General features: G+C 53.9%; 1 protein-coding gene across 2 annotated transcripts in view; it reads right to left on the reverse strand.

Annotated features, from left to right (window-relative positions):
• Positions 1–26,351, reverse strand: part of PPP2R2C (protein phosphatase 2 regulatory subunit Bgamma) — a 107,569-nt gene that overhangs the window by 23,123 nt on the left and 58,095 nt on the right. For both annotated transcript variants that reach the window (XM_081055157.1, XM_081055158.1), the window contains exons 2-5: positions 17,545–17,642; positions 15,297–15,462; positions 12,420–12,532; positions 8,831–9,008 (exon numbers count right to left, since the gene is read on the reverse strand). In XM_081055157.1, coding sequence (XP_080911283.1) covers positions 8,831–9,008; positions 12,420–12,532; positions 15,297–15,462; positions 17,545–17,642 — 555 coding nt within the window. The remainder of the gene's footprint in view (positions 1–8,830; positions 9,009–12,419; positions 12,533–15,296; positions 15,463–17,544; positions 17,643–26,351) is intronic.

The following is a 26,351-nucleotide window of genomic DNA, read 5'->3' on the forward strand; positions in this document are numbered from 1 at the left end:
AAGGGAAGTAGCTGCAGAAGAAGCTTCCATTGCCCAATTATACCCCAAACAGACACCGCGAACATTCCTCCTGGACTCACACCCACATGGCTACATGCTCGGGACGATGAGACACTTGGTCCAACAGTGACCACACGTAGTGGCTTTGACTTTGGCAGTGACCAGTGCTGGGTCAGAAGCTCTGTCTGGAAGAGTCAGTGCCACATGCAAAAGTCATTTCCACTCCTAAAGCCTCAGTTTCCCCCATTTGCAGAATGAGGGGCTGGGCATGGTCCTGGAGCACCCTACATTTTGAGGACTAACTCCCAGGTGGCCTCTCCCCGTTTCAAGATCAGCTGCACGAATCCACTTGTGGAACATTGTTTTACAAGGTTCATGGACTGACCTCCCTTGGGAACGAGCATAATTAGTCTCATTTACAAGCCCCTCCCCAGGCAAAGCTGAATGAATTATTCATGTTCTATTTTCCATCTAGTTGTACTCCAACTGTCTGACAGGCTTTTGTTCAACTTCTAATTGCACTTTGGCAGCTAAGAATGATTTTCCCTACAAGGAAAGTTTGTCAGGCACAGATAGATGGAGAGAGATGCAGGTCATGCGAAGGGCGCTCCAGTCCCACACCCCTCTACTAATCACAGGGTTATTTTTCTCCAGCACTCTGGGTTGAGGGGTGGCCCCCCAAAATTCATGTTCACATCCTAACTCCCAGAGACTGTGAATGCGACCTTATTTAGAAAAAGGACCTTTGCAGATATCGTCAAGTTAAGGACGTCCAGATGAGATCAACCTGGGTTAGGGTGGGCTCTAGTGACAAGTGCCCTTACAAGAGATGCTCAGAGAAGAAGACCAGGTGGCAACAGAGGCAGAAACTAGGGTGCAGGTGCAAGGAGCGCCGGGGGCCCCCAGGAGCTGGCGGAGGCAGGAGGACCCTCCCCTGGAGCCTCGGAGGGAGCACAGCCCTGCCCCACCTTGACGTGGGACTTCTGACCTCCACGACTAGCAGAGAGCAGCTTTCTGTGGTTTTAAGCTGCCCGTTTGTGGAAGTGTGTTATGTTGGCCACAGGAAACTGAGACACTCTGGCTGCTTCCTGGGATCTGGGGAATAATGACACGGCCATAATGCTGGTGGCATGGACATCGTCCTCTCTAGCCATCCCAGAATGCTTCTTTCTCCATAATTCCGTTGTCGCACCCCCGGCCTGGGACGCCCAGCCAGGAGTCAGGGTAGCTCCTGACCCTTCCCGTTCCCTCTTCCCACATCTGACAGCCGCCAAGTCCTGGGGCTCCTCTGCCTGGAGATCCCTCTGCTCTGCACCAGCGGGGCTCCCTGCCTCTGGTCCTCACCCCCGAAAGTAGGGGTTGGGTTCCCACTGCCCTGTTTGGTGGCCTCCCCCGTGTCCACAAGAGAACTCAAACACATTGCTGGGTCTTCAAGGCCCATCATGATTGCCTGGTCGTGGCTCAGGCCACAGCTTGGGGAGTCAGCAGAGCTCGGAAACGGGTTTGTCCTGCCCCAGAGAGGTCTGTGACTCTTCCTGCCAAGGACACAGAACGGAAAGGAACGTCATCCAGGCAGGCCTTCTGCAGACTCATCAGGCTCGCCGAGATTTTTATAGAAAGTCCTTCATCTCCTGCTGCCAAGGGCATCGCCTGATGGCCCGGACCGGCTGGGGTCACACCAGCACCGTGCACCGTCGCTGGTCCTCAGTCTCAGAGCTGCATGGATCCTACTTGGAGGGCCCGTGAAATGTCAGAGGAAAGGCACGGCCTTTCCAGCGGCCCTCACTCCACTGAGCTGCACCTCCGTGAGCCTCGGTCCCACTCACCCGCACAAGGGCCCAGGTACAAAGGGCCATCACTCATGCACTGGGCAAATCTCTGCTGACCATAAAATGAGTTGGGCACAGGAAATGAGTAAGTGTCACTGGCCCATTCTGCGAGGAGCTCAAGTGAGAACTGGGTATGGGAAGTCCCCCCCAAATACCAAGAGGCGCACACATACTATCTAACGTTGTCGTGGGCTGTCACAGCAACACCTCAACCTATAACTGTAGACACCGCAACTAGCTGAGCTTGGAGACACCGTCAAAGCCCCGGAGAGCCGGGGAGCGCAGCACCTGGCAGGCCAGACACCTCAGCACCCTTTGATCCCATGAAGGACTCGCCCAGGGCTGCACGTGGAGGTGGCGGAGCAAGGACAGAATCCTGGCTTCCTAACTTGCAGCCTGTGCTGCTTCCCCCTGTTCTGAAGCGAGTGCATCTCCAGGAGACACGCAGCTCCCCCATGGGGCCAACAACCCCCAGGGCACAGCTGCTGTGCTCACTGGACTGGCTTGTGTCCTCTGCAAGGCGAATGCTGGAAGCAGCCAGGGCTCGGTGATGAGAAGGATGTGGCCTTGGGCTCCACTGATTTAACTGAGCGTAGTGTGGTTAATCTAGATGTCTCCATGGGAGCATGCTCTCAGGAGGGGGGAGCTGTTACCATGGTGACAGAGCAGCCATGGAAGTAAGGCTGCAGGCAGCTCTGCCAAGGGCCACACCACGAGAAACCTCCCGCACAGGCTCCCAAGGACACTTTGTAGGCAGGAGTCCTGTAACGTCTCCACACACAGAGGCAGGCTCACTGAGGCCCAGCCAGCAAAGCTGCTTTTCTTCAGCAAATTGTCTCCCAAAGATGACTCGGCTATAAGCACTCAGGCCAAACCACGTCAGAGTCTACAGGACAGTTGCTTGCACCCTGCGCCTCTGTGTTAGTTTTTATACGCTGCCATAGCAAACTACCACGGTTGGGTGGCTTAAACAATAGAAATTTATTTTCTACAGTTCTGGAGGCTAGAAGTCCAAGACCAAGGCGTCCTCAGGACTGGTTTCTCTGAGGCCTCTCTCCTTGGTTTGCACATGGCCACCTTCTTGCCGTCTTCACATGGTTTTCCCTCTGTGAGCATACCCCTGGTGTTTCTCTCTGTCCAAATCTCCTCTTTTTATAAGGACACAAGTCATATTGGATTGAGGCCCACCTCACCCTTATTTTATCTTAATTACCTCTTTAAAGACCGTATCTCCAAAAACAGTCACATCCTGAGGTCCTGGGGGTTAGGACTTCAACATACAGATTTTGGGAGACACAATTCAGCCCATGACAGCCTCCTCCCTTCCTCTGTTCAGAACCTTATTGACAGTGATGGTGCAATACCACTAGGAGAGAAGAACCCTGGGGGCAGGCGGAGCCATGAGAGAGGGGCCTTTCTGCCTAACTGCTCACTGCACAAGCCCACTGTGTTTTCTCTGTGTGGTGAACCAATATACACATCTCTACCACAAGCCAGGTTATATGATTCCTAAATGCTCAGATAGAAATCTGAAAGAAATCACTGAATTCTGAGTTACAAAGACCAGGGCTTGACAGTCCAGCCTCACCATATAACAGCTGTGTGACCTCCAGAAAACTTTCCAATCTCTGTGCCTTGCTTTCCTCGTCTGTAGAATGGGTTGATAATATTTGCTTTACAGGGCTGCAATGAGGATTTAATGAGATGACATATGTCAGAGGCCCTAGCACATGGTTAGTACTTTTAACAACAATTAAGTTAGTTAAATCAGAATCAGAGTGTTTATCTTATTCAAAACAAACAAACATGAAATTCAGTAGGCTGCAAAAGGTACAATGCTTGTCACTATGGGGTTTGTGCTGAGTTGCATGCCTGGATTTCTAAGACTGGGAGAGGAAACCAAGGTGGGACAGAGCTGGGATACACTCCCACGTAGCTGCCTTCTCATGGCACTGAGAATGGGCAAAGCAGACCCCATCCTGACCTCCCAGGGCTCCTAGCCCAGGAGCAAAGCCAGATATCAGTCCCAAGATCAATGCTCCAGGAGAGACATTCAGGATGCATGTGATGGGATTTATAACAAGGTTCTGAGGTCTGGAGAATTGCGGGAGGGTCCTCTAAGGCAAGGGTATTAAGCCAAGGCCTGAGAGTGAGCAGGGGTTATCTAGGCAGAGGGTCAGTGTGGGAGGAGTGTTCCATGTGCGGGGGAGGCACAAGGCTGAGGAGCTGCGAGAGGGCAGGGTCCAGAGTCCGGGGAGGGAAGGAGAGAGGGAGACAGGGCTGTGGCCTGCGATCAAGGGGGGTTTTAATCAGAAGTAAGACATACAAATGCCATGGAGGCCTGCCAGAAGGGATCAGAAGCACCAGAGTTGCATGTCCCCACTATTAGAGGAAATGGTAGACACATCATACAGAGCTCAGGCATCTGGCCACCTATGTTATGAAACAATCCTCACTCTGTCCTGCAATGGTGTGAAAAGCATGTTCTTTCCCTTTGGTTCTAAAACAAGAGCCAGGAAACATTATCCCATCAGTGGAGCTGGACAGACAATCTGAGTGGCTGGGGCTAGGAGGGGCCCTAGGCAAGTGACCCACTACTCAGAGCACATATCCTCATCTGCAGAGCATAAAGGATGACAGCACAACCTATACAAGACGCCCCGACTCTGACTCCTCGGCCCTGCCACTTCCCAGCTGGGTGACTCTAGGTAGATTATGTCACCTTTCTACGGGTTAGTTTCCTCCGGTAAAGGGGGGATATTAATAATGCCTACTCCACAGTGTTGCTGGGAGGATTAAGTAGGTTAATATGTGCAACACGCTTGGAGCACCATCTGGCACAGAGTAAGTGCTCAATAAGAGGTGCCGGTGGTGTGGGAATAGGAGAGGATGAGAAGGACCCCACGGCACTGGCTGCGCGTGGAGTCAGCACCACGGACAGCGCACAGCTCAGCCCTGGGGGAAGCTGGCACAGCTGCCTGGCCTTGCTGAGGCCCCGGTGTAGTGATGTTTATAAACAGGCTTTCTGGGGGACTCAGACTTGGGGCATTTCTGAGCAGATGCACGCCAGTTTCCTTCTCTGTACAGTGGTACTGTGGGAAGACGAAAACAGGCAGCCTGTAAGGTGCCTCCCAGTGGGGGATGGGCTGGGGTTGGCCGTGTGTCTACCACACATCAGGTCCCGCACTAACCAGCATTACCCCCCCACAGCTTCCAGCACCAAAGGCACACCCCACGGAACGGATAGGAACAGCGAGGCTTAGAAAGGCTGAGTGACTGTCCGGTCTCTCGTGAGTGAGCGATGGAAGCAGGGTCGGACGGGTTTTCAGCCAGCAGAGAGCCTGGCAGGTGGGGAGGCCTTGCTGGTCCCCTCTGTTGTTTCCGGTGTGGGCAACAAGCCCAGCCCTCAGGCAGCCACGTGCTGATGAGGTTTGGCGCCTCTGCCCCTAATTGCTGCTCCACCATCCAGACCAGCTTTGGGACGTGCTCTGTAAATGGGAATTAGAAATTTGTTCCAGACGGAGGCTTGGGGTGACGCCAGCTTTCACCATGAGAAATCACTCAGGGGGTCCAAAAAAATCAATCGAACCATCTTTCCAATCCTCTGGTGCTAAAAATACAGCCGGGGTCCATCAGCTGAGGCCTCCTGTGCAATCTGTTACCTTTGAGGTGCATCAAACTCAAGAAAAATCACCCAGTGCTTCCTGACAGTCTCAAAACGTTGGTATTGAAGGACATGAGAGGTTGTTCAAACAGATGTGGAGATGGCACGGGTCAGAGAAGACCCAGGAATTCTATGAGAACGATGAGCCTTAACTATCTGAGGGCCTGTGGTCTACGAGAAAATAATGCTGGACACCTGCTAGGGCCCGAGTCGTACCAGGCCCTTTAGGTGAATGATTTCTGCATTCCTTACGAATGTCCTTATGATAAGGAATGTTGTCCATTTTACATTCCCGGAAATTGATGGCCCAGGAAGTTAAGTGATGCAGCTGAGGCCAGGTCAGCCTGACCCCAGCGCCCAGAATGCTTCTCCGTAGTACCCACAGTCTGAGCGCCCCGGAGCTCAGGTTTACAGGGAGGTGTCTATTTCCTAAAACCAGATAGAAACTGTGGACCTCCTCACTCCAGAATTAGCATCTATACCCATTCAGGAGCACCTACTGTGTGCCGGGCCCTGCATTATGTGTGAGGACGCGGAGAGGGTTCAAATTGGGTTCCTACTCTCAGAACGTGGAGGAGGCGGTCAGATTAATGAAAAGGAAATCCCAGTGTGACCAGGGAGTGTGGGCCCAGAGGGGCTCTGACCAGCCTGGGAGGGGCACTGAGTGGACATAGCAGAGGTGACCAGGCCAAGGGGGCAAACAGGAGCCGGCCCGGCTCAGAGGGAACAGGATGATTCGAAAAGGAACAGCAAAAGGCAGAGCACTGACTCGAGCTCCGTAACATGAAGGGAAACCCAGTGGCCTGAGGTGTGGGCAAGCCTGAGGCACAGGACACAGGGAGCGGGGCCGGGGCTGGCCAGCCATAGTCACAGGACACCTGAGGGAGTCAGACTTTGTCCAGAAGTTGATGGGAAGTCACTGAGAGCTTTAAGGAGGGGCCAGTGTGGTCCGAACCAAAGGGTCCAATCAGCCACTCTCGAAGCTCTGCGGTGGGCTGGCAAGGTGGGATTCAGGCAACAGGCCCGGCAGGAATGGTGTGGCCGGAGCTGGGCCTCCGATGGGGATAGAGAGGAAGACACGATTCTAGAGCCATCTGGGGGGAGAATGGAAAGGCTTGACGCCTTTTTCCATTTTGTTGGTGAGAGAAAGGAGGGAGGTTGGGAGGGCTCCCAGTATCGAGCCTTGGTGACAGATGAAGACATTGCACTGTGGTACGGGGCACACGGCAAACCCTCTGGAAGTACCAGCCCCCTCTCCCTCAGTTCAGAGTCAATTCTGGAGTTTTCCAAGGAAAGGCCCTCTGAGTCAGCTCTCCTCCTGTCAGATGGTCAAAACAATGCCCACTTTTTCTCTTTTATTAAAAAAGCGTTCCTTTCTCTTTAAAACCTTTGCTAAAAAATCCATTCTGCTTAAGTGACAACTGTTCCTGTTTGGACACGACGCGATAGACATGGAGCAGAATACAGCCAGTGGCCTGCAGACACCGGAGAGCAAGAGGTAAAGGAATGTGACCCCCCAGGTCCAGAATCCCCCAGGAGGTACTTGCTCAAAGGGTGCCTCGAGACTCAGAGCAATCCCTCAACGCAGCATGGGTCACAGCTGCCTTTCTGGTCTCCTCCCACGTTGCAAATGAAACACCTTTCTCATTACTCAGCTGCTATTGGACCCATCATTGCACCTGCAACCCACAGCCCTGACACTTTTCCTGCCAGGAGAGGCTGGACTCCATGGGACGCATGCCAGATCTCTCTGCTCTGGGCCCTGTGTCTTGTCACTCTGATGGCCAAGCACCAGCAGGCCATGGTGAGGGCCACACGCAGTGTGGTTCCCTAAACTGGTCTAATCAGGGGAGGTGTGCACCACCACACACTCCTGGAGACTCCACTCAATGCCTTGTGCCTCATTGGCACTTAGGTTCTACAGGCAAGGGCCACCTTGAGCCCCGCTCTGCAACCTTCAGCATTCTGAAATACACATACTCCTCCATCTCTAAGAGCCAGGGCATTTTCATATGTTGATTAACTAGCAATTCACTTTCACAAAATTAGAGGCTACACGCGGGTTTAACACAGAGTTACATGGCAGGATCTGTAGCCAGGTCCTCACGGGGACCCCCAATCCACTGATGCTCCCTTCTTGTCACTAGCCCTTGCCTCCTCTCCTGGCTTACGTCCTAGAGTCAGTCATTATTTTTACTTCCTTGTATACACCATCAGCCCCACACCTGTTTATTCACTTGGCAAAACCACCGCCCAGCTCACTCTCCATGCACCCCACACCTGCAGCCACAGCCAAGCGTGGCCAGAGAAACACGCACACCACCCTGCTGGCTGGTCCCACTCATGCCCCACAGTGCACCTCACTGCGTGCATGCTGGGTGTTTCATTGTCTGTTATATTCCTGGCCCACTGTCTGTCTACGCCAGGAGGGTGGGGACCTTTAACTAAGTCGGGCATTGGGCACCGGGCCACCTTCACACACACCTGGGCGGCGTCCTTCACAAAGAGCAAACGCTGGGAATGCGGACTTGGGGGCTGGAGGTGTGACACTTACGAGGCGTGAGCTTTAAGTGAGTTAACGTGGGCTCTCTGGGACTCAGTTTCCTCATCTGTAGGGAGGCTCACGTTAGCACCCACCTCACAGCGTTGCTGTGAGCAGGATATGAGTTAACATGAACACATTCATATTAGGCAGAGTCTCACCGTAATTCTTATTGTCATTAGCAGGCTGCAGATTGGGGACACCTCAGCAGCCTGCCTGCTCTGTCCACTGTGACCCCCATGGGCCAAGCCTCGGCCCCTGCCCAGGCCCATGTTTGTGTATCAGCAGCTCCTTCCTTCCCAGTGGCTGGGGGCCGGAGTCAATCCTACTGCCGCTGGCTTGCCCAGACACCTTGATGCCACCCATCAAGCTTCTGACACCCCGGTTGTGGCTCTGAGCCCTGGGCGGGACCCCAGGGCAGAGGGTCCACGGGAGCCTTTGGTCGGTGGTGTCAGGTGGTCAGCCATCCCTCCTCCGGGAGGCCTGACCCCTGGACCCTTATCTCCTCCTCTGTCCCGGGTGAGGTCCCAGGAGACGAGGATCCAGCCAGCCTGGGGGAAGCAAGGGGTGGGAAGTAACCCTCACCGCTGTGGTTTTAAGGTGCTCGTGAATAAACTGAGCACCACCCCACCTCTGGGCCCCACCCCCACTCTGTGAGCCACAGAGGACTCACCAAAGAAGCTGAACAGAACAGACACCCCCAAGCCTGCTCGCTTACAACCAAGCCAACCGCCCCCAGCTGAAGGCCACCCTGCCCGTGTGAGACGGTGGCAGGGCTGTGGCAGGAAAGGATACTGAAGCTCCTGTCGGTGATGGCCAGGTGCCAGAGGTTGATACGCAGGTCGTCCGCTGACATGTACGTCTCGCAGTCGCTGTTGACAGAGATGGAGTTGATGTGGTAGGTGTGGCCGTTGGCAAAGACCCTGCGCGGACTCACCTCCACCATTAGGTCCATGGGCTTCAGCACCGGCACCTGCAGAGGGGAAGGGCGATCAGAGCAGGGCGAGGCAGGGGGAGCGCCGGGGGCAGGCCACAGGGGCCAGGAGGACATAGCAGGGCCACTGAGCAAAACTGGAGGCCGGGAGTGCACCCACGGGCGTCCATCCCACACAGGTGGGAAGTAAGCAGTGCCACATGGCCAGTGTCCGTCACTGCCAGCTCTGCTGGAAAGCCCACCTCCTTTACTTGGCCTCCTGGGATTGGTGCTGAGCCCGCCGTAACTTTGAAAAAGTGGCTCAACCCCTTGTATCCCGATTTCCTCATTTCTAACATGGAATGAGAAGATACCATGGCAGAGCCAGCTGACTATCCACCAAACATTTGTGTCTCCTCCACTGGGGAGTGACAAGTGGCTGCGCAGACAGGGACTACATGTCCCAGCTGCCCACATGACTGGTGCTGACCAATAGGATGTGAGCACAGTGATGCCTGGCACTATGGGCCAAGGTGGTTAAGAGGCCTTTACTACCATCTCTCCCCATCCACTGCAGGAAGGTGAGGACCCAAGGGATGGAGGCACATGGGATGGAAGAAGCCTGTGTCCCTGCAGGAGAGCCATGTGTGAACCGGGGACAACCAGGAGTGAGAAATCCATTTCTGCAGGCTCCGCCCTGCACGGCAGGGCTATTTGTTACAGCCACCAGTGTTAGCCTAACTCATACAAACTCCCAGAGAGGACTGGGGTGAGGGGTCCCTGAGACAGCATCAGGTATCGTGTCTTTGCTTCCCTCCGTGCTCTCTGCCTGGAACACTTACCCCCACCCGTGGACACCTGGTGAACCCTGACTCCTCCTGCAAGACCTGGAGGTACGAGCCCCCCAGACATGCGGTGGCCCTGGTAGGTAGGGGCACACACCCGGACACTGCCAGCACACGGCACACATCTCCCTTAGGGTTCTCAGCATACGCTGTGGTGTGCGTCAGGCAGGACCCCTACCCCAACCCCCATTCCAGTCAACTGTGAGGTTTCCAAAGATGTACAGACAGACAGACAGACAGACAGACAGAGTCTCCTCCAACTCTCCCACACCTGACCTAGAAATGGGGGCTGGCACTGCCATCCCCACATCACTGATGAAAGGAGTGGACACTTGTCTAAGTCACAAGGTCAGGAAATGACCTTGTCAGGACCCAAAGCCAGTGGGACTGCCCCAAGGGTATCCCGATGGAAAGGTTCAGAACTGAGATCTGACTCTCAGCTTCAACTCCTGCCCTGACACTTCCTGGTGTTACTGTCACTGGGAACCCCACCTCTCTGGGCCCAGTTTCCTTTTCTGTAAAGGGCACTGTGATGCCGGTGCCTGCTCAGGGCCTTCTACGAGGATTCCGCGAGTCAGTGCCTCCAGCACAGCGCCTGGTGCGCAGGGAGCTCTCAGCCCGTGCCAGGTGCCTCCACGACTGACAGGCTGGATGGAAAAGACCCATGTTCTTTCCCCTTTTCTTCCCCCGCAGCCTCAGTTTACAGTGAAGTGCCATCTTGGGATGTGTGTGACATACAAGAAAAATCTCAGATGTTGGGAGAGAAATAAATGGGATTCCCATGGGCCACTAGCTCTGCCGCAAATGCCAGACTAATCAAGAGGTGATAATTTCATCTTTCCCACCAGACGAAACCCTCGTAGGCTTTCTTGGGACTGGGGGTGGGGCAGGGGCACCACCAGTCCCATTACTCAACGTGGAAGCTAATTGGCTTCTCGACTTTCTCGGAATTTATTTGTGCAATTTGCCAGTCATTTAGAGGCCAATGTGTTTAAACATTTATTTCCTTCTCGGGGACAACATTGATCACCATTTCATATTTACGACGATTTGCTGGATGCTTCGTGTGTGCGCCAGCTAAGGCGTTTCAGGAAACGTGAGTCATCTCCATTTCCCTGGTGAGGAAACTGAGGCACGGAGCAGGGGAATGCCCGCAGCCACCCAGCAGCAGTGCGTAGATCTGGGAGCCTGGGGGTCGTGCTAAGACCACCCAGCACCAGGCAGCACCACCGGCTCAAAGCAGCCCACACTCAGTTAAGGAGCAAACCAAGGGAGGCAGCATTTCGTGTGATGGAGCCGGCCTTTTCAACAGGGCTAGAACGTGCAAACTGGAGATGAAGAGAGAGTCACTTCCTGACACTCATCCCGCTCATGCACAGCACTCTGAGGCCACCTCCTCTGGGCCAGGCCTGCCCGAGGTACTGGGACACCAAGAACATTTAGACCCCTTCCTGTCCTCAGGCTCTGTGTCCACTGCGGCCCCCCGGGACCTAAAGCAGGGCCTGGCATACAATACGTGCTCAATAAGCAGGTGCTGAATGACTAAATCTGAATTAGCTGTGCACCAGCATCACCTTCAGTAAACATAGCACCCACCGTGTGCCAGGCACGGTTCTGGAAACCAGGGACAGACAACACAGCTTCCGTGTGCTTCCTGTCCTTCTGGAGAAGGGACGGGACGGACTTTTACGGAGCCTTCCCAGCAGGACGCCACTACCATCCTGTGGCGCTTGGGAGGCAGGGACCTCATTCCCACGTCACAGAGGAGACGGAGATGCTGACTCAGGAGCCAGACTTCCCTGGGTCTGGATCCCAGCTTGGTTCCCTCCTCTGGGAAATGAGGGTTATAATCACGTTATAGGATTTGGGTGCAGATTCAGTGAGTTATGATAAAGTGTTTGGAAGACATGTGCTGGCCCCAGGGGGTTCATTCTGTTCCAGATGAGGAATCGGAGGCTTGAGGAGGCTGAGAGCCTGGCCCAGAAGAGGCAGAGGTAGGATTTGAACCCAGGTCCTATGACTCCAGAGCTCTTTCTACCACGTGTCACAGCCTCTCCACTGGAAGACAGAAGAGTCCCTTTGCCTTTTAATCGCATTGGGGACAAGCGTTTGCTCCAACACAGCTCTGCGGCTTCACCTCCAGGCCTCTCATAAATCAGAGGGTAAGCGTTCGTAAAGGCTGCAAAAGTGACAAGTTCCAGGCTTCCCTCTGCCCCTCGGCAAAACGTTCGGAATCCACGAAGCTCAGCTCACAGGTTCCCCATCTGTATGGGCTGCTCACCTAGCTGAGCAGCTTCAGGTGAGCTGCTGCCTCTCTCTGGGCCTCAGTTTCCCCCTTTATGTGACAAGGACTTATAGGACTTGCTCTCCACCCTCAGCCGCATTTGAAAAGCTCTTTGTGGACCTACTGATCTCGCCTCATCCTCACAAGCCCTCCCGCAGAAGATGAGCGTCTCTGCTTTGCTGGTGATGAAACCGAGGCACACAGCAGGGAAATGTAAGCCAGGACGTACACCAGACTGGGGCTCAAATCGCCAAGGCCCTTCAAGTCCTAAAATCCCCGTCTAATAAAAGAAACATGAATGTGCTTCCCGCTGGCTGGAACCTTCCGTGTTCAACATCTTACCTGCAGTGACGTCACGGTGGACAGGTCCTTAAGTTTCCCTTCTTCATCTTTTAGGTTATAGCCCTCGGGTCTTTTGTCACGTTCGGTAATCTTCCACAATTTGATAGTTTTATCTTTAAAAACAGAACAAAGTGAAACAAGACCCGTGATTAACACTGGCCCAGAGAGGGACACACACTGTATGTAGTCCACTAGATAAAGGTGCATCGATCCAGAAATTCCTCAACCGTCATCCTTCGCGTAGACATGTAGCTTCTTTCTAAATAATTTACCCCTACGTAAACTGGTGCAACGAACACCTTGGCGTACAGAACATTTGTCTTCTTTCCCTAGCTGCCCACAATTGGTCCTAATGGTGAAATTGCTAGGTCAAAGGGTATGACACGTTTAAGAGTAGTTGTCAATCTCTAAACCGATTTCCAGGAACACTGGACTAATGAACTTCCTACGTTTTTAAGCCCTTCATTGACGGATGACAGAGAGTACCCCATTTTATTTCTGCCATCCACAACTCAGCTCTCCTGCAGCCTCCAGAAGTTTTCTGGAATGCTGCCAAGAACTTCAAAAGAATGATCTTTAGTAGTTGTTGTGGTTCATTTTATGTGTCAATTTGGCTAAGCCACGGGACCCAGATATTTGGTCAAACGTGTGAAGGTCACGGTGAAGGTACTTTCTAGATGAGAGTAACATGTGACCCGTAGAATAATGCAGACCACCCTCCATAGTGTGGGTGGGCCTTCTCCAATCAGCTGAAGGCCTTAAGAGACAAAAGACTGAGGTCCCCGAGGAAGAGGGCATTCTGCCAGCAGATGGCCTTCGCAGCTCTTCCCTGGGTCTCCTGCCTGGCCTGAGGGCTTTGGACTTACCAATCTCTACCACTGCTTGGGGCCAAGTCCTTAAAATAAACTTCTGTCTCTCTATCTGTATCTACACCTACACTCTCACACTCATCCTGTTGGTTCTGTCTCTCCAGAGAACCCTGACTGCTACAGTAGCCAAAAGAAACACACCATGTTCCTGAGAAGAAGTGGGGAAAGAACAATTAAACACTGGATAGGTGTCCCAGGTCATGCCCTCAGGAAAGGGTGAAGCTGAGACGTAAACTGAGGGTTGGGACTTAAGGGTGGGGTATTAGGAGGCTCCTGAAGCTGAACTTTCCCCCAGAGAGGCCGGAGGAGAATGACACATCCCTCTGGAATGATTTTTTTGTTTAAAGCAGCACCTGTGTGAGACTCAGAAGGTGCCAGCCTGTTCTAAGCCCGTCATGTTATTTAATTTCCTCTTCTCAATAACCCCAGGAGGCAGGCACTACCCGTCACGGTTCAGAAGAGGAAGTGGCAGGGGTGCAGGGGGAGGACCTGTGGCTGCCTCCGCTCCAGGTAGGGGAGGGCGAAACAGCTTACTGAGTGGGACGTGTGCCCAGCACCCCGGTGGGACACAAGCCCTGCACTTGGCGCAGAAGCACATAATCAGAGTGGCAGGAGCCACAGAGGGCAGGCCTGGGGTCAGCAGGGGCACCTGACTCAGCTCAGAGGTCAGAGAAGGCTCTGTGGGAGGTGACACTCAGCAGAGGCCGAAAGAGGGAGGGGGGGTTGGCCAGGGACGGGGAGGAGAAGGCAGGCCTTTGGGCACACAGGTGGGTTGGCAGGACTGAGTCTGACCCGTTTCAGAGATGCCTTAAGGGCCACCCTGAGGAGTCTGGACTCCCTCAAGGAGGGCAGGTGACATCATGTCGTAAGGCTCCCTCATGCTGCAGCAGCACTGGCTAGTCTCGGGGTACTGGGCAGGCACCAGGCACCATCTCCCCTTACCCTCACCATAACCCAGAGGGAGCCGCACAGGTGAGGAAACAGGCTCAGGGAGCAAGGCCACGGAGCTGGGACAGAATCCAGGCCTGTCCTCTTCCTCCTCACCCAGGCACCTCTGAGGATGGGGTGAGAGATGAAAAAGGATGAGCAGCAGCCGTGGGAAGTGGAGCCTCTGGCCCCAGGCCCAGTGCTGGCCAAGGCGAGATGGCCCCAGGGGCCATGCCCCCAAGTGGACCTCAGAGAAGCAGAGTCCAGGCAGGAGCCTCCTCAGGGACCTGAATGGCACAGTGTTCAGCCAGGCTCCTGAACCAGTGCTCCTGTCACACCATCTAGTGATGACCTCCATGTGGGTGGCCTGGGGCTCTGGGGTGCGGATAAAGAGTTAAGTTTTCCTTGTGTTCCTGTGTTCCTTGACCTGCCCTCCATCAGCAATATCAAGCCTGCACCCCCAGAGAAAAGAATTCACACGATGCTCGAGGCTCTGCCACGTGTGATTGTGGGAAGGGCACCGTGGCCAAGCAGGGAAAAGGCTGAGGACGCTTCGGCACGGCCGCTGGATGGAATGTACATGCTGCTCAGGACGGTGCTTTTTAGGAGTTCCCACGACCTAGAGAAATGCTCGGAATATAAGTGCAGTGAAAAGTCGTATTTGATGATACACTGCTACACCACGGGCCCACACAGGACACACATGGTCGGGCACACATGATCGGGTACACACGTCTGCACACACACATGATCGGGCGCACACGCATGCTCGTGCACCCATCGGGTACACACGTCTGCACACACACATGATTGGGCGCACACGCATGCTCGTGCACACATGATCGGGCACACACGTCTGCACGCACACATGATCGGGCGCACACGCATGCTCGTGCACACATGATCGGGTACACATGTCTGCACGCACACATGATCGGGCGCACACGCATGCTCGTGCACACACAGGACACACATGGTCGGGTGCACACATGTCTGCACACACATGATCGGGCACATACATGCCTGCACACATGCTCTGGCACACATGCACACACACGTGCACACAGGCACGCCGCCTCACCGTTGGTGGACAGGAGGGAGTGGGCAGCATTCTGCTGTGGGAGCCATTTGATCTTGTTGATTTTCTCCTCTATCTCCAGGCTCTTGAGATAGTCGAACTCCGGCTCGTGGCTCTGGAAAGTGCTGTAGACGTCATACTCGCCCTGGCTGTGAGGCGTATTTTTACTCTGCAGGAAAACCCAGACAGGGGGCCTGAGCTCCAGGATGGCGGGACGGGTGGGAATGGGCACAGGGCCCGACAGCCACCGCGACCAGGTGTCCAGCAGTGCCAGTGGACCCAGCCCATCGAGGGTCAAAGGAAACTGCTTTTCAGATGGTTAGTAATGTGCTGTGAGGCCAGGCCAAGCCCCGCTCTAGTCCAAGTGGGGACAACAGCAACCAGGCCAGCTCACGTTTACTGAGCACCTACTACGTGCCGGACACAGAGCTACGTGCACCTCGCGCCTCATCTCCTTCTACCCTTGAGGCCCCTCTGTGGTGGGAACCATGACCCTCCCCATTTTACAGGTGAGCAGGTGGAGGCTCAGGGGTAAAGGGAACTGCCAAGGCCACGTGCCGTCACTCACTCCACCGGGGTCTGACTGACACGGAGGCTCTGACATTCTCCTCACGTCCAACTGTCCAATGGGGCCTGACATGAGGAACGAATGCATCTGAAGCAGATTTTACACGGGGGCAGAATCTGTAATGTCAGACCTCAGACTATCTTCCCCCGGCTTTCCTCAGTCAGTGGGGCCCATCCTGGTGTGGGCAGCAGGTCTCCTTATAATAAGGACCCTCCTGGTGGAGCCCCAAATAGTGCGGTGATGAGTCCATCACAGGGACCACTTTCCCGGTAGAAAACTCAAGTTTATACGACAACACGAAACTACAACCCGAAGCATATCCACCTGGGAGCAAATCCAAGACATCCAACCAAGCACAACTTCAAGTTTTCTGTTAATTTTTAAAAAGTGTGTCTTGTAATATTTCTATACCTGTCTTGCTTCTGGAAAGCTTTAAAGTTCTTCAGTATTTTTGCCTCTAATTCACTTCATCGCCAATGAGCACTGGCTATGACAAAGGTCAGCGGGACCAGAATTAAGAAAAAAAAATAAAGGAGAAAAATTCAAAACCAAGAAACATGCATCTATCGACGTAATTTCTTTCTGTGGTTTGGCAAAAAAAAAGTCTTGGCTTTGCAATCCCTGGTGGGATACACTGGTCCTTCTCGTGAAATCCACACGCTCCAGCCCCAGGGCCGCGTTTGGATAACCAGTTCCCGCGGTCCACTTTCTGGCTGTGTGTCCTTCAAACTCTGTGAGCTCTGGTCTCCTCCTCTGTCAAGTGAGGATGACAATAGTACCTACTAACACCGCTAGGCTGTCATGGGGGTGGGGGGTGAAGTCAGCGCTCCAGGAACCTCTGCTCTGGGTACAATGCTGTAGAAATGAATGACAGAACAATGGCCCCCCAGCTCCTGTATTTTCCCCACCCCTCCCTCTCCTTCTCCCTCTCCTCCCTCACCTTCTTTAGCAGATAATCCCAGCGCCTGTTTGTTGCTGAGATGCCCCCTCTCAGAGGCAGGGTGCTGTGTAAGCAACAGGCCACAAACCGTCCTGGTTTGAGTGTCTGGTCTTGGCTCACTAGCGGGGTGACTTCCCCAAGAGTCCTCACCTGTAAACTGGGGTGTCAGTCCCCACTCTCTGAGGTGGGCAATGAGAATGTAGCAAGGTGTCTGCACAGAGTAGGTGCTCAAGAAAGCGGCCTTTTTATCACAAGGTTCTTTTAGTGGTTCAGAAATGGCGCCGCTGGGCAGGTTGATCCAGGCCGCCCAAACTGTGCTGGACAACAAAGGTCATCGGGGCAAGGGCCCCAGAACAGAGCAAAATCACCAGCCCCAGCCTGCGGGCCGACCCCAATGCTGCAGAAGACGTCCTGTCTTCCCAGCTGTGGCTGGGACAGCGCCAGCTCACCCACCAGAGGGCAGTTTGATTGGAGGCTTATCCCAGGGCAGCAGCTGGCTCTGCCTGTCCTGACTGTCTCTCTGGGGTCCAGGACACAGCGAGCAGTCAACAAGCATCTGCTGAGTGGACGCAGTGGCCTCCCTCCCCCCGACCTGCCAGGTCCCATCCCTGCACCCCCGTGTACCCTTTCCATCCAGCCCTGGGATCCTGTGGAAAGGCAAGCGAGTGTCTCCTAAGAGACCACCCTGGTAGGATGCCTCGGGCACCTGTGGTATGGAGCCCCCACCCCGGGCCCCGCCGCACCTCTGGCTCCCGCTGGAAGATGACCACCCGGCCACCCTTGTCGCCTGTGGCCAGCAGCTCCCCGGTGTGGTTGAACTCCACGGTAGAGATGATATCGGCTGGGGGAAGACAGGAAGGGGTGGCTCATTAGGACCCCTGTGCAAGTCAACACAGCTGCAGCCCGCTGCCCCCCGGAGGCCCCTGCACCCCTGGGACGGCCACCACCAGGCAACAGGAGCCCGAGGAGTCGGAGCACTGATGAGGGGCCGCTGGTCCCCACGCAACCCCCTGCCTCCTGGCTGCAGGCAGTGACCTGTTCTTGTGGGCGCTTCACTCTTCTCTGCTTCCTTCCTTCCTTCCTTCCTCCCTCCCTCCCTTCCTTCCAGGAGCAGTTTGGGGGTTTCCTCGGAAGCCAACCAGGTAAGTGTGATGCAAACCTGGCACTTAGGGGGCCACCACGACCCACTGGAGCCCTCCCTGTCCCCCACTGAGCTCCCCATGGACAGGACCCTGTGACCTTCACATTCCTGGCCTCCGACTTGAGCACCATGGATCTACTTTCAAACAAACGGCACCTCTGACCACGCCTCCCGGCGCATCAGGTGGGGTGCTGAACTGGCCTCCCCCTGATTCTCCTTATCGCCACCAGGGTGAAGGTTCACCTGCGTCACGGGGTGTCCCTGCTCAACACCCTCCTCTGGGCCCCAAACCGAATCCTGATCCCTGAGCTAAGAGTCTCGTGCCTCATCTCCTCCAGCCTGGAGTCTCAGGGGATGGCAGCTCCATCCTTCTGCTGGCTGGGGGCAAAAGGCTTAAAGTCACCCTGATATCTTCTCCTGTCTCTCGCTCTGCCTGTCTACTTCTCACCCTCTCATGCTCCACCTCTAATCCTACTGGCTCTCTCTTCACAATCTATCCGACTCCAACTACTCCTCCCAGCCTCTCCCCTGGATAGATGACTGAGGCAGCCTCCTCTGGCTCTCCTCGCCTCCTCCCTACCCCGGATACAGGCTAGCTCAACAGGGCAGCGAGAGGGAGCCCACTGGAAACCCTCACGTGGGCCCCAATCTGCCTCAGAGTAAAGCAAAGATCTCCGTGGTCTAAAGCAGTTTGCCATCACGTCCCCGGAGGAAGATGACATCAGAAGCCCAAACCTGCCCCCTCTCCTGCCCCTGCCCATGAGACCTGGCATGCTGAGCACCTTGCGTGGGTAACCTGCCCCACCCGTGACTCTGGGCGTGGCCCTGTGGTTTGCTTTGGCACCGGCAGACAAGCGGCTGCCCTGCACCTCTGCCCCTGCAGGAGAAGGACCTGCCCAGACAGCTCGAAGTCCAGTGGGAGAAGGGAGGAGGACCTGTGTAACACAGCCACCCCCACCCCAAGCCAGCCCTGGACAGGAAGGGGCCTCGTGGCCCAAACAAGCCTACAGCAGCAGAATCGGCAGACCAGTGATAAAAAACGTTTCTCGTTGAATGCCAGGGAGTTCTGGGTTTTTAACTCCGGAAAAGTAACTGACACCCTCTCCCCCGCCCCACCTCACTCTCCCACTCCTGACTCCGGGCTCCTTGCTTTTCTCCAAAGCACCGGCTACCTGTTGTGTCAAGACCTATTCTCCCAGACTCGAGTGATTTTCCCACTTTCATTCAGCAAATGCCTTTTATTCCAATCAGTATCTATTAGAAGCAGCTCCTGACCTGCCCTGGCCTTCTGAGCCACAGGAAAACGCCAGCTCTGACAGCGAACGTAAAAAGGAGAACCAGTGAGGGGCTGGGTATATTCATCAATCAAGAGAAACGCACATTTCATTAAACTCAAAAAGACATGAAAGGCAAGGAAAGCAGCTCTTTGGGAAAGGCTCTCTGAGTGTGGGGCTGGGAGTGGGCTCAGGCCCCGGCTGCCTGACACTGGCCCAGGGACCCCGGAAAGTCACAGCAGCGCCAGGCTGCCCTGACGGGGCGCTGCTTCTTGCTATTTCCTATCAGCACCCCCTTAGGGGGAAAGAACAGGATATAACATTGTATATAAAATGTTTTTAATTACATAGACCAGTGATCACAGCCACGTTAAATAGCAAACTGGGCAGAAGGAAAAAAACTGAAGACGATTTTCCATCGTGTTAGCAGCGGTTGCTTTAAGGTGCTTAAAATACTTTTCCTTCTCCTTCTACTTTTCTGTTTTCTCGATTTTTCTGTAATGAAGGCATATTTTAATAGCTCTATCGAGAGAGAATGGATATGCAGAAAAATGCACATATCTAATATAATATATACGATTTGACAAGTTTGCACATATGCATAGTTTATATTATCTTTATGGTGGAGAACCAACAATGCTGCTGAGTTAAAATGGCAGCGTAACCATTGGTACCCAGAGCAGATGTGGTCCGTAAATGCTGGGTGGTTACCACAGTAACAGACGCTACTATTTGTGGGCAATTTACAATTTATGTGTCAGTTTCCGATCCACTGCCTCCTCTGACCTCATGCCAGCCCCGGAAGGGGGTGGGACTGTGATTTCTATTGGTGGCTCGGGAGATGGAGGTCCCTGCCTGGTGATATCCTCCCGAGTTCGTGGACCAGTTAGAAGACCTGGGTTGGATCCTCTCATCTAGGAATGTTTCACTCATCTCCAGCCCCAAAACCACCTCCTCCAGGAAGCCTTCCTAGAGAGCCCCTCTACCAACCCGTTCAGTCGTCTCTCCTATAACTACAGTCTCATGCCCATTGTGTGACCCTCGTTGTGTGCTGAGCCCTTCCCGAATGGGGGTGTCTGTGTCCATGTTGCCTCTCAGTGATGGGGTTGATAATATCAATGCATGTTTCTTAGGCACCAGGTACTTTGCTCAACCTTTCCTCTTCCACTTCTGGTCACAGCCTAGTGGTTCCTATTGGATCAGCTCTCTCACTCAGAGCAAAGTCCTCAGCAGATGAAGTACCTGAAGGCACTGGATGGGGACCAAATGCAGGCAGACCCTACAGGGCAGTTGGCAGTTGGGACTGGTTGAGTTTCCCTTTTTCATAGCTTTTAGCCTAAGGACAGTCCCCAGTCAGCTCCACGTGGCTGCTGAAACTTAGATAGAAAGTCATACTCTTCAGGATCCATAAACCAGAAAACAGAGTCTGGGGAAACCCTAGTAGCTGGAAAGTGAGGGGGGTAAATTCTGGAAAGAGGGGGTTCACAGAGGGGTCCTCAAATGCAGCGTATAAACTCTGCCCAAATCTTTGGCTCACTGCAAAACACACATACAACACACACACACACACACACACACACACACACACACACACACACACAAACGGACTTCAAGCCCCCCTCAAGCCAAGGCTAAGAGTAAGCTGGAGTTTTTCCTGCTGCCCTGATGACAAGCTGAGTTCAACAAAGTAACCTGCTCAGAAATACAATATGTAACCAAATGCTCCTTGGGGGACAGAATAAACACCTAGAGATTCTACAATGCCATCGTTCAGAACACCCAGGATGGAATCGAAAAGTATATGAAGATGTACAAAGAAATAGGAAAACATACACATACTACTTTAATATAAAGACACTTGATGAACACTGACCCTGAAATACCCCGGGTACCAGAATTAGGAAATGAAGGTTTTTAAAGTAGCTACTGTAACAATCCTCAAGGATGTAGAGGAAAACTCACTCCTCCTGCGTGAAAAGAAAGGAAATTCAACAAACAGAAACTATTTTAAAAAACAAATAAATGAATATTCCATAACTGAAAAATATAATACCTAAAACAGAAAAATCACTGAATTGTTGAACAGAAAATTTGAGATGATAGAAGAGTTAGTCAACCTGGAGATCTATCAATAGAAATGACCCAATCTGAAAACCAGAGAGAAAATACATTTTAAAATAAAAAGAACAGATCTTCAAGGATCTGTGGGACAACATGAAAAGGTCTCACATACACATAAATGGGGTTCCAGGAGGAGAGGAGAGAGAAGAGAGTAGAAGAAAGACTTGAAGACATGACGACCGAAAAATTCCCCAGTATGGTAAAGACATCAATTTACAAATTTAGAAAGCTCGGCCAACTCAAAAATCAGGATAAATACCAAGAAAATCATACCTAACTCTCAAACTGCTAAAAACCAAAGCAAAGAGAAAATTTTGTGAGCAGCTAGAATGAAAGCAACACGTTGCATTCAGAGGCACAATGACTGCTGACTTCTCATCAGAAATAACGAAGTCCAGAGGCTCTTTGAAAGTTCCAAAAGAAGAGGGTAAAGGGGGTCAAATGTATGGTGACGGAAGATTTGCCTCTGGGTGGTGAACGTAGAGTGCAATACACAGACGATGGATTCTAGAAGTGCACATTTGAAACCTAAATAATTTCATTAACCAATGTCCCCCAATAAATTTAATTTACAACAGCATACCCTCCAAAATAATAAAGTACCAAAAATATTGTTTTTAATCAGTAACGCAGCATTCTGTAACCAGTGGAACTATCCTCAGGAATGATGGGCAGGTAAGGACACTTCCATTCCAGCCGCGTGGACCACGGATCCAATCTCAGGACAACCCTGCTGTCCTGTCATCACTCGTTCTTTACAGACAAGGACACTTGGTTGAGGGGTCAGGCCCTTGCCCAAAGCCACATGCGTGGTGGAGCCTTTGCAACGCTCTCCTCCAACAGGTCCCTGCCCCCACCCCACAGGGCCTCAGGGTGACACTTGCTGACTCCTCAGGCTCAGGTCCCAACTCAGCCATTGGGTGGGGTCTGCCAAGCCCACCCATGATTGGTGGGTGCTCCAAGTCACCCTGTCACGGGCGAGGAAAAGTCCCACGAACACCCATGCTGCCTTTCCACGTGTGAGGTCCCGTCTCCTCTGCTGCCACTCTGGGGAGTCCCCCAAATGGCGAGGCAGAGGTGGCAGAGGCAGTTTGGCCCACCAGGCAAGGAGGCACCAGTCAAGCCCCTGGGACCGGGCCCCGCACAGCCCAATCACTGGAGCCACCTGGCCAGGGAGCCAGGGAGCCACAGCTGGTCCAACATACACTCAGGAAGAAGTCAGAAGTGGTGTCCAGCCCAGTGACAGGTCCACAGTGGGAGCTGGAGCCAGGGCTGGGCAGTCAAAGATGGAGCCCGGGTTGAACTCTGTCCCCTAGGATATTCGCTGAAGTCCTAACCCCTGTACCTGTGACTCTGACCCTATCTAGAAATAGGATCTTTGCAGATAATCACATTAAAATGCGGTCAGACTGCATGACACTGGGCCCTAAATCCAATGACTGGTGTCCTCCTAAGCAAGCCGTGTGAAGACACCGGGGCACACAGACACACAGGGACAAGGCCATGTGACAACAGGGGCAGAACTGGAGTGACGCAGGCATGCCAAGGGATGCCGTGGATTGCCATCCAGCTGCCCAGAAGCCGGAAGAGGCCTGGACAGGTTGGCCCCGGCAGCTTTCAGACCCGGTCAGCCCCAGTGACACCTTGACTACGGACTTCCAGACTACAGAACTGCGAGCGAATGATTCTCTGTTGTTTGAAGCCATTGAGTCTGTGGTCATTGTCATGGCTGCCCTAACCAAACAGAACAGAGCTGTGACAAGAGGCCTGTAGGCACCAGCCCTGGTGGACACGGCTGCAGACTGGGCTGTGACTCCTGCTCGTGTCACGTGGGGGAGGGTCAGCCCTTGGATCCCAAAGATGACCACTGTGACTGTCATCAAGAAGAAGGAATTCCAGGGCTGGCCCGGTGGCTCAGGCGGTGGGCGCTCCGTGCTCCTAAATCTGAAGGCTGCCGGTTCGATTCCCACATGGGCCAGTGGGCTCTCAACCACAAGGTTGCCGGTTCAACTCCTCGAGTCCCGCAAGGGATGGTGAGCAGTGCCCCCTGCAACTAAGATTGAACACGGCACCTTGAGCTGAGCTGCCGCTGAGCTCCCGGATGGCTCAGTTGGTTGGAGCGCATCCTCTCAACCACAAAGTTGCCGGTTTGACTCCCTCAAGGGATGGTGGGCTGTGCCCCCTACAACTAGCAACGGCAACTGGACCTGGAGCTGAGCTGCGCCCTCCACAACTAAGACTGAAAGGACAACAACTTGAAGCTGAACGGCACCCTCCACAACTAAGATTGAAAGGACAACAACTTGACTTGGGAAAAAAAACAGAGCTTGGAAAAAAAGAAAAGTCCTGGAAGTACACACTGTTCCCCGATAAAGTCCTGTTCCCCTTCCCCAGTAAAATCTTTAAAAAAAAAAAAGAAGAAGAAGAAGGAATTCCAGTCCCAGCCCTGGCTCATAATAGCTGTGTGACGTCACCCCAAGCACTCACCCTCTCTGAGCCCCGATTGTCTCATCGATGAAATGGGAATGACAGAAGAGTTAGTCAACTTGGAAATATGTCAATAGAAATTACCCAATCTGAAAAACAGAGAGAAAATGGCCATCGGTCTCTTAGGCCAAATGATCTGTGGACTGGACAGTTCCCTGGAAACTGGCAGAGGCCTGCACACGTGAGGGGAGATGACGGTCACTGTCGGGGAACTCCTGCCCTGCTGGCCCATCAGTGCCCATCACTGTAAGCGCTGTCCACACCACGTATAATCCATCAGATGTCGGGGCTCACGGCAGAGCGGGGGCCCTTGGAAAGCCAGTTCGATCCTTCTGGTGGGACCGTTGCATTTAATCAGTGTTGTCAGAGGCATCCGGACGCCGAGAAGGGGGGAGAGGAGAGGAGTCAGCCTGCTGCTGAATGGAAGTTTGGTGAGAGGAAGAAGGCGCGTGCCCCATCGGCCTGGGGTAGGGCTTGATGAGCAAGTGTCACCAGCATCTTCTCTGGCTCACATGGGAGGGGTGGTCAGGCAGGACCTGGGGAAGGAGATGAGTGAGGCCAGCTGGCCCTCGAGCGTGCTCCACGTCCAGGGAGAGAGATGTGGGAGGCAAAGAGCTGGCTGGGAAAGCGACAGTGTCAGGTGGGGTGGGTGGGATCCAAGAGGGCCTCCTGGAGACAGGAACACAGGAGTGGGGTCTTGGGGAGTGAGGAGGGGTTCCAGACTCAGGAACCTGTAGCCACACCCTCCCCCACGTGACTGCAGCTCCTCCCAGAGGTGGAGCCCACTGCCCACCCTTGACTGCCCTGGCCTGAGACTTGTTTTGGCCGACAGAATGTGGAGGAAGTGAGGGTGCTGGTTCCAAGCCTAGACCACAAGAAGCCCTGAGCGTCTGCTCTCTGTCGGAACCCTGCTCTGCCACGGATACACCAGGCTGGCCCGCTAGAGGACGGGAGACGGCGTGCAGCAGACACGAGCCACTGCCGCTGAGGCCATCCTAGGCTGGTCTGCAGCCAGCCAATCCCCAGACGTGGGACGGAGCCCAGCCAAGACCAGCGGACACCTTCCTGACCCACAACTACGGCGTGTGCGTGCTTGAGCACAGGCAATGTGCGAGGAGACACCCCGCTGATCCACAGACTCAGGAACAAAAGTAAATGCTCGCTGTAAAAGCACCGAGCTTTGGGGTGGCTTGTCACACAGCAGTGGCTGACTGAGACAGAGGGGGTGCCGGGCACAGCTACAACACAGCACCTTTTAGGTAAAGTGTGGCCACGGAACCAGCAGGCTCGGGCTCAAGGTCCCGCGTCACCATTCACAGGACGTGTGGCCTGGAGCAAGTCCCATTTCCCCGAGACTCAGTTTCCTGCCCTGTAAAATAGGGACAACCTCACCGGACTCACACAGGCCATAGTGAGGCTGTGGCTAACGCCCACGACAGAAGGCTAACGTGGGGCTCCTCCCACCTCAGCTTCAGCAGAGGCACCGTAAGACGGGTCCAGAGAACAGGGGGGGGTGAGTCCTGAGCCCTGGACTGTGTGGCCCTGAGAACCTGCTCCAGGGTTTTTGGAAACCTTGAACCAGAACAGGTTATAGTAACAGTCAACCATCTGGGTACTTCCTTTATACGGCACACAATGTTTATTTACTTCAGTGGCTCTCAGTGTATTCACTGAGTTATGCAACCATCACCCCTATGTAATTCTATACATTCCCATCACCCCAAAAAGAAACCCCATAGCAGCCACTCCCCATGCCACACACCCCCAGCCGCTGGCAACCGCTCATCTGCTTCCTGTCTCTGTGGATTTGCCTCTTCTGAACCTTTCATAGAAACAGAATCCTACAATCTAGGGCCTTATGTGTCTGGCTTCTTTCGCTCAGCATCATGTTCAAGGTCACAGCGTGTTGTAACATGTCAGTCCTTTTACAGCTGAATAATATTCCAGTGGGATCATGATGGTTTTAAAGACAGGCCCCATTCGGTTCAAGCAGAAACCCAGTCCCCAGAAGGGACTGGGAGCCTATGAATGTCCCTTGGACCCTGACCCATGGTTGGCCCAGCTCTGCCAGCAGAGGGGAACAGAGCGAGTGGGGAGCAGCACTGCCCCTTCAGCAGGGCAGGTGTGCGGGAGGCCAGGGCAGTGGCTGCCAGCTCCTCCTGCCAGGCCAGACGGGCCCCTGCTGAGTAGCTGTTGGCCTGGCCTGCACAGAGGCAGATGGGCTTGGGGACAGTGTGGGCGGGACAGCTGTGGATCCGCCTGTGGTCAGCAGGACCCAGTCGGGCGGCTGGGTCAGATTCAAGGCCAGGTCGGATGGTGCCCACAGCAGGGGGACACTCCAGATGGGACTTCAGCACAGCCCTCCAGGTACCACCCCTCAATCAGACCCCTGTGGGCCCTCAAGTTGGACAGGCGGCCAAGGGCCAGCAGCTAGCCTGGGGACAGGATCAAGGGGAAGGGGACTAACAGGAGACCCCCCCACTCCCTGTCTCTTTTCTTGCAGCACAAGCTCCTGAAAGTCCTCAAA

The sequence above is a fragment of the Rhinolophus hipposideros genome, assembly GCF_964194185.1.
Source record: "Rhinolophus hipposideros genome assembly, chromosome: 1".
Taxonomy (NCBI): Eukaryota; Metazoa; Chordata; class Mammalia; order Chiroptera; family Rhinolophidae; genus Rhinolophus; species Rhinolophus hipposideros.